The sequence below is a fragment of the Lineus longissimus genome, chromosome 3, assembly GCF_910592395.1.
Source record: "Lineus longissimus chromosome 3, tnLinLong1.2, whole genome shotgun sequence".
NCBI lineage: Eukaryota > Metazoa > Nemertea > Pilidiophora > Heteronemertea > Lineidae > Lineus > Lineus longissimus.
Genome location: NC_088310.1, coordinates 20,971,642 through 20,984,694, shown reverse-complemented (window position 1 = coordinate 20,984,694; position 13,053 = coordinate 20,971,642). Strand labels below are relative to the sequence as shown.

Sequence of the window (13,053 nt, the reverse complement as noted above, 5' to 3'; positions counted from 1 at the left end):
TTTCAGTCGTAACTGGACAGCGTGAAGCTGGGAAAATCTGGCCACAGGAATTACCACGTGAAATAATTATGAGACCAGCGGTCCGGAGGTCATTAATAATAGGATGGATCACAAATCTGACGGTTACTATCAAGCTTAAACCATAAATGTCCGAAAATCCCCGTGGGTTTTCGATCCGGTTTTTTGCCTGGTTGGGCCCACAGCTGATGGTCGGACGACGGTCACTCCCTGGGCATCATTTTGAAGTATAAGCATTTGGCTTTTTGTGACTTATCGTTCTGTCATTCCGTCGGCAGCGTGCTCGCATGAGAAGTAGATGATGGATCATTATTTTGTGCTTGCTATAGAACGTGTTTTCTGTTTAAAACGATAACGCAAATACCAAGTGCTGAAAAAGGCTTCAAATAAAATGTTTGGAAAATACACTATGAAGGTGGCTGATGACAAAAGACCCCTCTCGAACTCTCAACCGCCTCGTGTTTTTTTAAGCCGATTACATAATTCATTGTATAACTTATTCTAGCGAATACTACTTTCTGGCGTAAATGGAACATTTCAACAGAAGTATCGCCTGTGTTACCGATCGGACATGACTTTGAGTTAAGCGAAATTAGTCCATTCAACAAAGGTTATGACATTGGCTAGTCAGTACCCATTGTTCTTCGAGTTCAAAATCTCACGTTTATAGAGAGGAGTCGGGAGAAATCATTAGCACTGAATGGAAACAACGATAAAGTTAGCACGAAGTCACCATGCAATGAATATTTTAAATCACTGGGTGAGGTAGGACAATGGCGGCCATTTACTGCTCAGATGACCTAAACAATGCCCAGGACTAGGTTACGGTCATGACGTCCCGGCCCTGTGATTATCTGACCCGAGCGGCTGATGAAGCCCTGGGCAAAAACAATCATCCTACAAAGGTACAGGTTTCAGAATCTATTAGTCAATGAGCACTCGTTCTGCTACGATGACTAGCAAATAAAGTGGAGTGTACTAAATTAATCACTAAATGGTTCTTGTGGTACGGGACATTCAATCATTCATATAATAAACGCTTATAACCATCGACACTTAACATTGGTTCCGGTTTGCTGTAGCAAGCCCTTGGGTCCGTGCTTCGCGCTAAACAAGCACTCTATTTTACCCAATCGTCCAGTGTTGTTAACATTTATTCTTTCACCTAGTGATTGCGTGCTATGGGTGATTGCAACTGTCAATATCATATTACCTGAGCGCCCCTATATAAGGTCTCTCTTCCTGGACATTGTACGACACTATATAATATTCATCGAGGTTTTCCGTGTCCTAATCACGTTTATGAAACACAACTTACGTGACATAAAAGCCTTTTGTAGCAGACCTCAAGTAAAAACGAAAGCACGTGAAACGGTCACAGGGCATGAAATTAATATTGGTTTGGTTTCAGTGCACTTAATGGTGATATACTTACAGAAGTCACGTCGGACATTGTCACTGGATGGGGACTATCGAAATGGGTCGCACTCGAAAAGAACCATCATTAACCCACTCAGATATAGTCAATGTTTTAGAAGGAACAAGGGCTAATATAAGGCATTCTAATGACCACGTTTGGTTCGTGTTTGACATTATTTGAGCTAACATTATTAGCTAAAGAGCAAAAATGTTTTTATAGTTGTTATAGAATTTTGTGAATGCTTGTCTTATCTTTTTCACCTTGCACGAATCTTCCGTAGCATGACGCACACGCCTTCCTTCGTAGCAGCAGCACTTCCTCTAAGTTAATTGACTAGCTTTCCATTCCCGACCCCCGCTGCTATCTTCCAATCTCTCAACTAATATTATTTATCCAAAATATTGGTTTAAATATTGGTTTAGGTTCGCGATGGAGAACGTGTCATCATACTCTTGACACTGCCTTTATGAGCTTACCAGGGAAATCATTAAGTTGGACGTTCGGCAGCTCTTCGCCACGCTGCAGATCCGAAGGCCTTCCCGATAGAATAGGCTCTTCCTTCCGAAACTGACAGAATTGAAAAAAGCTGGTCCGTCGTCTGTGATACTGTAGACGTCGGGTTTTCAAACCCTCTTTCGCTGATACGTGATAAATGAATGCAACTACCACAAATTGATATTCATATGTTTATTAAATTAAACAATAGACGTGATTGTGACTGTGACTGTTTCGAAATTATCTATTCCATTGACCACGAAATAAATTAACAAAATAAACGTGGAATGTGTTCTCTTAGTCGCCAACGATAAAGTCTATGGTCGCAACAAAGAATTATGAAAATGAAAAAGTAGGGGAATCTTAAATTGTATTGTTAGATTAACCGTTCCTTTTCCTCCTGTTTCGGAAGCAAATTGCAGCTTGTAACATGAGCAACTTGGTATAATGCAAATTAATTCCCTTTAATTATCTCCAAGTTTTACCCCCATTTTGATCTGTACCCTTCACTGGGGAAAATGTGGTGACGCTCAGTAGACATAAAGTTTATGTCTAATGGACATCACCAAATGATGTCATCTCATTTGACAGCAATCCAACAAAGTCACTTGGTTGATGTTCAACTGACATTCATTTTATGTCTAATGGACATCACCAAATGATGTTCATTAGATATCTTTATGGGTGATCCCTCATGAAACAAATGTACTGGAAGTCAGCTTGACGTATAATACAATGATATGTTTTGCAACTGGAATGATGATAATAAATGCAATATGAGTGCCAATCATGGCAAAGTAAAAATATACATTTCATGTAAAGCGAGTATTTGTAAAAAGCTGTTTAGCATGGAATGATTCCAAATGAGTCAAATCTTGAATAACATGAAGAAAGAAGAAGCCGTGAGGAGGTCGAATTGACAAATGAAATGATCCTGAGTAAGGCGAATTCACATCTCATATAGCAAAACAACCATTGCTTGGTAGGGAAAAAACAATTGTTTTAAGGCGAATTTTCTTTGCGATTGTGGATAGCGTTTTTGATCAATTACGAGTTGTATGACATTTAGATGGCGATAAAACCTCGTGACTTCTTCCCTGCATCAAATAGGCATGTATAATATGATGGTTATACCTCAGTCCAACCCCAGGAGTTCTACATCAAAACCACTTCTGGTTTAGTTTTTTAATCCAGCAATATACAGCTATATCAAAGTCTCCACTAAGAAATTGGACAGTGTATACCAGAAATAATACCATTGAATGCGGTAGCTGTGAAAATACTTCTTTTCGACATTTTTACCGAAATATTTACAAATACCATACATTTACACGTATTTGAATTACGCCCTAGGTTAAAACAATTCCAATCTTTAGCACATTTTTATTTACAATCATTAAGAGTTACCAACAACAATTTTTGTACTGAAATTCTGGCAAAACCTGAACGGTTTTTTTCTTTCTCTATTTTGCTTCAATGCAGCTGTTTGAGGTTCCTGGCTAGTGTTGTTACATGAAGTGTTGATTATGAAATACATGTAGCATACATGTATAGTTTTAATTATGATTTAATGAACGCCGAAGTTTTTGTCGAGTTGATCAAGAAAGTTCTAAAATATCTTTCCACAAAATACCATGGAAAATAATAATCGGAATCATGGGGAGATTTAAAGTGCAAAATTACCTTTAGTTTACTCCAGCTCGAAACCGTGTTCCCTTTTTCGGTGAATTTTTTAGATAACGTTAACTTGTCCAAAAACTTGTTCGATCTCTAAGGTCTGCATATAAGTGTGCCAAGTCATTTCAGTCACGTTGTATTAAATTCAACAACCATTCTAAAACGATTTTTGAAATTAAGTGCTAAATGTAGTTAACTGCGAAAATTTGCCAAAAATACTGAGATAGAGACAGTTTTGCACTTTTCCTCACAATACCCTTCGCACATCACCACCATCTCGTCTGCTGCTGCATAAGAGGATGGTTATAGGAAGGTAATACGTTCATATTGTTCATGTTCATGCCTGCCATGCTCATGTTCATAGAGTTCATACTCATGTGGTTCATGGAGTTGATACCACTCATACTGTAGGCAGTATTCATACCGGAACCTAGCGTTGATGCTATACCGTTCATACCAATCGAGTTCATTCCGTTGAGGCCGCCATTCATGGCCGCTAGATTTGACTGCATGGAAATGTCTTGTTGCTTCAAGCTACTGTTCATGGTGGGCTGGCACGGCTTGCCGTCCCTGACCAACACGGGTACAGCCACCCGCCGCGGAGATGGCAACGGGTTCATCTCCAGCCCTTTCTCCTGTCGCGCCCGCTTCATCTTATACCGATGGTTCTGGAACCATATTTTAACCTGCGTCGGAGAAAGGCGGATGATGCTGGCAAGGTGCTCGCGCTCGGGAGCAGACAGGTACCGCTGCTGGCGAAACCGCCGTTCGAGTTCGTACGTTTGCGCTTTCGAAAACAACACCCGTCTTTTCCGCTTCTTTGGCTGATCGCCCGAACCAGTGTTATCATCGTCTTTCTTTTCTGAATCTGACTTATCGTCATCAGCATCGTCTAAATCGTCATTGTCACTATCCTCGGATTTGATTCGAGTAACTTCAAGGTCATTCACGTTAGGCTTTCTTTCGACGGGACTGCTAGAAAGTTCCCTATTTGCACAACTTGGCGTCGAAGCACCCGATGCAAGCGCACCCATGTTAGCACACGTACTGGAGGTGTCAGAATGAGGCGAGGTAAGATGAGAACGAGGCGAGGTCAGGTGTAACGGATGTGACGTATGATGTTGATGTGGATGATGCTGTTGCTGTTGATGTTGTTGCTGGACTGCCAATCGGTGTTGCAATTCTGAAAATAGAAGATGATCCAGAATTATAGTTCTGCAGAAATTACCAAAAAACATTTCAATCTGTTTGGGTAACCTGAAAATCGAAATAGGATGATAGGCGAACAAATCTAGAGACAACTGAATGTCCGATGTGTGCTGTAGGTCTTTCAACACGACCATCTGGAATACAATGTCTCTGGAATGCACTGCCTCCTGGAATACAAAATGGAAGGGTTCCTCGAATGCGCAGAATATAACATTTGAAGTTGCAGAGATAAAATACCCAAAGCGACCCATATAAGGTTTAATCGAGGTACCGAGTGTACATGTACTTAAAAAAATCACAACACTACATGATATAGAAACACGTTCTTTTTCGTCAGAAAGTTTCCCATATCAATTGACAAAGCAACTGTTAGCTTAGCATAAAGATAAAAGGCCTACACGCGAGTTGTTACAAAAGTTGAGACAGTTTCTCGCGAAGGGAGCGTTCCGTTCCTTTGACGAACAACCACCGTAACAGATTTTAAGTTAATTCCTGGCTGGGGCACGCCCCTTGGTTACAGTATCCCCGAACAATGCAGCTTGTCAATTCACGAGATTTGAGAACAGAAGACCCGATACCCGGAACGAATTCCCTTTTTACGCTGATGGGATAAACTTCAAAATGTGATGGCTAGCGATTGTCAACCTGGGTGTGAAACTGTGTAAACAGGTTTAGCACTGCATGATACCCTCTCATTGAGAGTAAATGCAGCCTGACCGCAGGTGGGCACCCAAACTCCGAGGTGACCGCTACCTGAAAGAGTCGGGCTGTTTCCATGCGGTACCGTATGGACCACATTAAGCCTATGGCCACTCAGATTCGCAGACACAATGCAAAAATATGGAAATCTCCCCGTATCATGAACACTTTGTCCTTTTTGATCACTTAATGCACTCGGCATTTAATGAGAGATATGAGTTTTAATCGGCGTGTCCAATAACGCGAAGCGTCGCGGTTAAGGGTTTAAACTTGATGTATGCGTTTTTGACAAGGTATCACTGATTTCTAAAGACCGGAACATAATTGGTTATTAATGTGTTGTAGTTTTAAACTTCCACCTTAAAGGTCAGATCACATTGGCTTTGTTCACCAATTAGGTGATGGTACGGTTCCATTGTGTGGGGATGCCGAGGAATGCGTTCCTGGTGAGACCTTGGCACGGCATACATCAACAATAATTCAGCAACCCAGGTTTCTGGACCGTGAAATATCTGACTAAATCATGAAATATTCCGCCTACTTGTGATGTTTTAGCTGTTCTAGGTTTTCATGAAAGACTTCCGTTCAGGCAAATGAACAAATTCCCTGTGATGACGCGGTTTATTCGAGAAAGGTGGCCAGGTCAGGAGGATAATCTCCCTGCAAAACGTTACAAGCTGGGTGAAGAACTCCCTGATATACATGTAATATCGTTTAAAGTAACGTGCAAATTTCAGACGGTTTTCGTGGAAAAAGTCTCATCCTTTAAAAGGTGATAATGTAGATTAGGAGTCATTTTGAAATTCTCACAGGTCGTCAAAAAATTATTCATAACCGTAGAAAAAAACGGGATGTATGTTTATTTCACACCTAAAGTTAGACTGACTGCGTTTAATGATCTATGACGGGTAAACTGTGTAATTTTGTCATAAATGATATGTCATTTGCCACCAACAAAGCCACAGTATGGTTTTCCCTTGGCTGGACATTGATATCAAAATGCCTTCTCGCCTCCAACAATGGTCTGAAGATTTACTCCGCGATATCTTAACAAGTTATGAACGGTTTGTCACAATGGGCGCATCCCCATGTCCTGCTTCGGTGATCGCATCACACGCTTGGGACACCTCGTACAATGGCTTGGTGAGAATCGCCGTGCATCGCTATGCACAAGCATAACAATGATAGCCTGGAGACTTTGAACGTGTTTTCATTGCCTGTGACTCCACAACACCTACAGGGCTTTCACTGCTGGGATATGATGAACTTTCTCCTCTCTAAGTGACCTTCAGTCAAATCCAAGCACTGACAGAGATACAAATAGGAAACATGTTTCCACTAGTTTCATTATGACATAATTCATTACATTTGAATAAAGATATCAAATCTATCTCAATTTAGGAAACCCCTGATACGGCAATCAAAAGCCACCTGAAACAACAAAAATATTTATATCAACTCGTTCTTTACACACTTTAGTATAGTAAAGGTACGATTAAATGGTGCCTTAATGGTTAGCATTATAGAAGTAACTTTATGGAACGGAAATGGGCACGGCACTAACATGCGCCGATAGGAAACGCATTCTGTTCACGAATTCTTGAGAGCCGGAGAATGTTCGCCTTTGATGTGTTCCCAACAACCAATGGGTAAGATCAGTACGTTATCCGGTATCCGAGTTTCGGGAAACTTACCACGATTGGGAAGAAAATGGTGACTGCTGCAACACTGGCAGATAACATACCATATACATTCAACACACGCTTTCCAATCAACCAATGAATCAATAGCTGCCACTGAACTGTTACAACTCATCTCAAAAAATTGGTAACCGGCCAAAAAACGATCACATACATGTATCTTATTGATGTCCAATTTCAAACCACTATCCAGCTGTCAAAGATTTGCGTAGTGAATTGTTTTAGACTGGGAACTGGAGTCTCAGCTGATAGTTATTGCAATGAATATGCAATCATGTCGGGATGGGAATATCGCTTTTTCACCGTCATTCTGTTGAATATAATTGTTGAGTACCACCATTGCAGACCGGCTCACGCTATACCAGTCCTGTATTTCCGATCTCTCGGGGCTCCTTTGCGAACTCGCACTCGTGTCTCATCAACCGCCTATGTTGCAAATGATAACCAGGATGCGGGGGCTATAGGATGGTTCTCCTGCTCCCGGTGTGGGCGTCGGCCATCTCACCCCACAGCTTGGCCCATTAAGGACATGACACAAGAAGAAAGCTATTGGCATGATCTATGCACCAATGTGATTGATTCGATACGTGTTACAAGAGACAACGTTCCATTTCTTTCAAGCCATAATTGAAGTCATTGTGGGCTGAGTCTATTTGCAGAAGACAAAGCACATCTTCTGAAGACCAGTTTCTGCCTGGTTGTGAGGGGCATGGAGCACCCTCCAAGTAAGGAAGGTCATGGTAATTCCTTTAAATGCAAATGTAGCAAACTCTTATGTTTCATTTGCCAAGCCTGATTGTGGTGTTTGAAACTAGAAGCCTCCTTTATCCTTCTTTCAAGTGATATTTGCTCCATTCTAACCCATTTGTAACATCTATTTGCCGAGTGATTTTGTGCATTGCGATTTGTGAAGGGGACAAAGCTGTTGGATTGAGAACAAGGACACCTCAAGAATAGCTGTGGATTGTTTTCGCACCTTGTTTCTTAAATGCCAGCAATGCACACTCGGGATGCTTTAAATTCTATAAATTGGTTAACAGTGCCCGTTCTTTCTGCATGGGATTTGAAGAAATGAAGTCCAGATGACCTTGAGTGGATTATGTGATGGCTAACAACTGGGATTCGACATCTTTCCCGACTTCATTTAGATGCAGGCATAATATAGTTGCAGTACAACTTAGACACATCTGGTCTCATAATAGGCTAAGAAATTCCTCATAACTGAAACTCAGCTGCACCTTGTCCTTTTTTTATACATGGCTGTCATAATTCAATTCACAGTATTTCAAATACATGTAGATATGATGTTTTATAAGATCTATTGTGATTATTGTACTGAATAAATTCTCTGTTACCTTTCAATTCTCTTGTTATTCTGTTCATGCTTTTAGGAACAAAATCAAAAAAGTATCTATTTAGAAGAATTATACATTAACAATATAGAAGAAAATGAAATACAGGGTCTGAAGTGCATCCTCAAAACAGTTAAAGGATGTCCTTTAGACACTTTACTTCAGCAGATTATCTTTCTCAAACTTTTAGCTGATAGCCAATTTATTCCACGTCAAGAACCCAGAGAATCACCACAAGACGCCAACCTACGAAATTTCCAGCATTGACTGTCAATGATTTATCCTCACGGCATGCAATCACTAGCTAATCAAGGTACCCACTCAATAAGCAGAGACAACTAACAGCGTAAAGCTATGTATTTCCTCCCTGCGATTATCGCCATCTTAACTCCCTATTTCTCTGGAGTATCTGTAATCGAGTTCGCGCAGGGACGTTGAGAAGCATGTATTACGCTTGTTAACTGGTGATAGGGGCAGCTGTTTTCACGCTGATTTTTCCCATTTGGGCCCATTGAGAAAACCGTGGTGCAAAATTGAATGCCTATTCTTCCTATATCATTGGGATCATGAAGACAGAAGGGGCCAGATAGGTTGATTTCACGACTTGAGCCGTGTTTCGCGAACACGTTCGCCTGGCGTGGGCCCCATCATCAGCCAGGACTGTGCAGTGTAATGATGATATTCCAAGCTCCGTCCCAACCCATGCTGGGCGCCAAAGACCTTCGCCGTATTGCCTTTTTATCCACTCGGTTATCAAGCCCGAATATTTTTGGATTTTTTCTGAAGTCTTAAGACAAGTTACCTGGCATCGTCACACCATGCGGCGACATATAATGGTGTATTTACAAAATAAGGACGAAATTTTGTTTGCGAGTTATCATTGTATCCTTTTTGCAAATTGGATGGCTGCATGTCTGCAATGTCTACATGTATTTGGTGGCTGTTGTTGTTTCTATCTGCAAGCAGATGTATGCACCCTGTAAATGCCCAAACATAACCACACTGGAATGAACTTATACTCGGCAACGAACGACCTATACCCTTCTTGGAATGGTGTACATTTGGCAATGTCGCTCGCAGCAGTTTAGTAGCCAAACATGCTGGCCTTCTGTATTCGAAATGGCCGCCATGACGATCCATGCTTGCTGTGTGTGCATCGTTGTACGCAAATATACCATGACGTACAATGTATTGCTTCAAATTCAACGTTTTCACGGACGTTTTTCTCAACGAATGTTAGCAATTGGAAGGCAAGTTTACGGTGTAACACTCGATTTGCATAGTTGTTTATTTGACGATTCTGGGTTAAAGTGGTGCATCTTTTCTCATTGGGCGAAACTAGCCCATTATTCCTTTCCATGAGTGCTCAGTGTGCTTCAACAAACATGTTATCGCAAACTAAGAGTCATTAATAAGCCCTTTCCAAATGATACTCCTTGGGTAACCGTCATACGACAGTTGGTAACATCACGTAAGTGACGTATCAGCATACATCGCGGCATCATGATGAGCTTTTACTGAGTCTATATCACTAATGCGGTGATCGTTAGCCCACGATAGCAAATGACCACTGTGTCATTAATATGCTCTCTCGCGATGAATGCTGCCATAACTACAAATCAATTACACGGATGACTCAATTAAGCAAAATGATTGATAATACGACGAAGCAATTTGGTTGAAGCTGTTAATCTCTTCTGTATTTACTAGGTGATGTTTAGTGGATAAACAAGGCGAGTCCGCCTTAAATGATTAGCCCCAGAGAGCATTGGTTAGGTCGCCATTGCCGGTTGTGATGTTAGGGAACAAACATGACCTGGGCTTTCGCGTTGAATATTTAATTGCTGGAGTGGTGTACTTATGGCTCGGGTTAAAGGACCCTAGGGATGTCCTCATGATTTTTCATCTTCACCTGATTGATTTGTGGCATGTATTTGTTGAGCACTTTAACCTTTTTGCGCTTCAATCTGGTTTGATTTTGTTTGATTTCCAGTTTCATTGGCGATAACCATGTTACCGTGCTAAAGTTACTGCCGAAAGTGGCTTAGATTTGCGGAGTGTTTTAAACTTTAAGTTCTTGTAACGGATCTGATTTTTGTTGGTTGTGGTTTGAGCTGTTTGAGCGTAAATATCATGATTTTTTTATACAAAATTTGTATAAAAATGAAAAATTGGTATTTTGTTAAGGCTTATTGAACGTTAGAGACTCTAAGGTGAAAATATTCTCGCGATATATGATCGCACTTGGCATAGGTTGATGAAAGTGAACACCAATACCATTAAATCAACTACTTTTCCATACAAGTTCCCGTAATGATAGTTAAGAACTAAAACGATTTGTTAATCTTGCGTCCGGCCTGGTGTGGACTGTGACTACCTCTGGCTGGTTATCTTGCCCGAGCGCTGCTGCTCAGTGTAAATGACAACGATAGAGATATATACCACAATTCTATCCAAAATTTAATAATAATATTTTATTACCGTACTGTTGAATGACAACAGTTACAATACATGTATTTACCACATCTCTATCTAAAAGTTCATTAATTATTCTTTTATTCTTTGTACCAATAAACGAATTGATAAAGCGCCCATTTGTCCTAATTATTAATTTGTTTTGATGGCAATTCATCAATTTGTTCTTTTTTAACGCGTCAAACATAGTATTTCGTAATGTTTTAAAAATAATGCGACAATAAAAATTCATAAATCTTTGTTCCATTCTTTAAAAAATATTGTTCGGCATCCGTCATATTTGGTGCGAATGTTGCAATCCCATTGCCCCGGGCAATCCCTGGAGCTATCACCCTCCCACAACTCGGCACATAAGCCGCCAGCGTAAAGCGAAACGCACATGCACTGCTGGTGGTACAAGTGATTTTAAATGCTGCATTTTTTTGTTTCAAATTGTATCGTACACCAAAAGTAAGTTGGTACGACATGACCATTACCGGATTGGCCCGGTCATCAGTTCACAGCTGGTGGTGAGATAGCGTTTCTTACAACTTGAACTTTCAAGGCAAGTTGGAGAACTTGCATGTCATCAGTCAACAGAAATTCTTTCAAATTTTCTCATAACGATATCTTTAGGCTGGTCGCACATACAAGGGGATTCAGTTTCCTGTAATTTTTTCTTGAAACAAATTAAAAACATGCCACCCAAGTTTTCATAATAAATTCCATTATTAGGTATCCAAATTAAAGTTTTGCCCGGCCGGGGTTTGCAAAAAATATAACTTCTTGTATTCGATTGACAACTGATTTTACACCAATGTTAGTTTCACTATATACATACATGTGAACGGTGATCGAAGAAATCATCATATCATGTTATCACATAAATCATCATTGCATCCCCAGCGGAAATCCATTATATCAGAAGACCAAATAAAAACGTCCGCTCCTTAAATTTGTATGTAATTCAAATCATGGTAGTTAAACTATGCCTGCAATGCTGTTTGGTAATACCGTATAGGTGAAGCGTTGGTGATAGGAATTACATGTAATTCACTTTGTTTATACTGTAATGAAAACAAAATTGCTGTCAAAAATATCAATATCCTCATAGATTTGCCAATCTCTCTTCGATTGTGACTCGATAAAATTCGTGGTAAAATATTCCTGAACCAAAAAATAAACAAACGAAATTGACATTTATTTTATTACTACATGTAGATGACTAGCCACATCTGCTGAATGGTAACCGCATCATGATCATCTTGAGCATGAAAGTCGATTATGATGCCCTCATGGAGCTTCGAATTCTGCTCCGAAAAAAGGTACATGTACATGCTAAAGCCAATACCAAAACCTGCATTCGAAAGTTATTTCCGTCGAAGTTAAATATTATCATAATTCAATGTCTGATGTTCAGTCAACTTGTGCTTCTACATGCAGATATCATGCAAAAACTCTTGGCAGGAACAATCACGGACTTGGCATGGTTGTGAAGTCAAATTAAATGGGAAGCCAAATAAGATGGGAAGCCAAATTAAATGTGATTGTGTTGTGAAGCTTTTGCCGATATGGAGATTCAGAAAGTAACCAAAGAGGCAAGAGAGTAGATTGCGATGTTATCTGTATTACAGGAATGCTTACATTGTATTGTACCACAATTTTCAGCATCATCCCTTGTGTATTGGTGCAACCACATTGACATATGAAAACCAGTAATTCTCGAGTTGGGACAAAATGCTCAGCAGGATAATAATGATATGAAAATAGAGCAGATGGATCAAGATATTTGAGCAGCAATTTCTCAATTAAGAAATTCAATTTGGAATACAGAAGAAACTATCGTTAACAACAAATAAATTTTATTCTGACCTTTGCTCTTACTATTGAAAAAAAACAGAAATCAATACTTCAAAACTGCAATCACGGTTAATTGCATATTCAAAATTATGATAACTTTTGAGAGTTATGTATTTATGAATATAAGATACATGTACGACTGTATGTTGTAAAAATAGATGAACACTTA

The 13,053-nt window shown here is 40.0% G+C and overlaps 1 protein-coding gene across 5 annotated transcripts in view; it reads right to left on the bottom strand.

Moving 5' to 3' along the window:
- Positions 1-2,110: 2,110 nt before the first annotated feature.
- Positions 2,111-13,053, bottom strand: part of LOC135484202 (homeobox protein Nkx-2.2a-like) — a 31,653-nt gene continuing 20,710 nt past the window's right edge. For all 5 annotated transcript variants that reach the window (XM_064765438.1, XM_064765435.1, XM_064765437.1 and 2 more), the window contains exon 3: positions 2,111-4,793. In XM_064765438.1, coding sequence (XP_064621508.1) covers positions 3,877-4,793 — 917 coding nt within the window. In that variant the 3' untranslated portion in view covers positions 2,111-3,876. The remainder of the gene's footprint in view (positions 4,794-13,053) is intronic.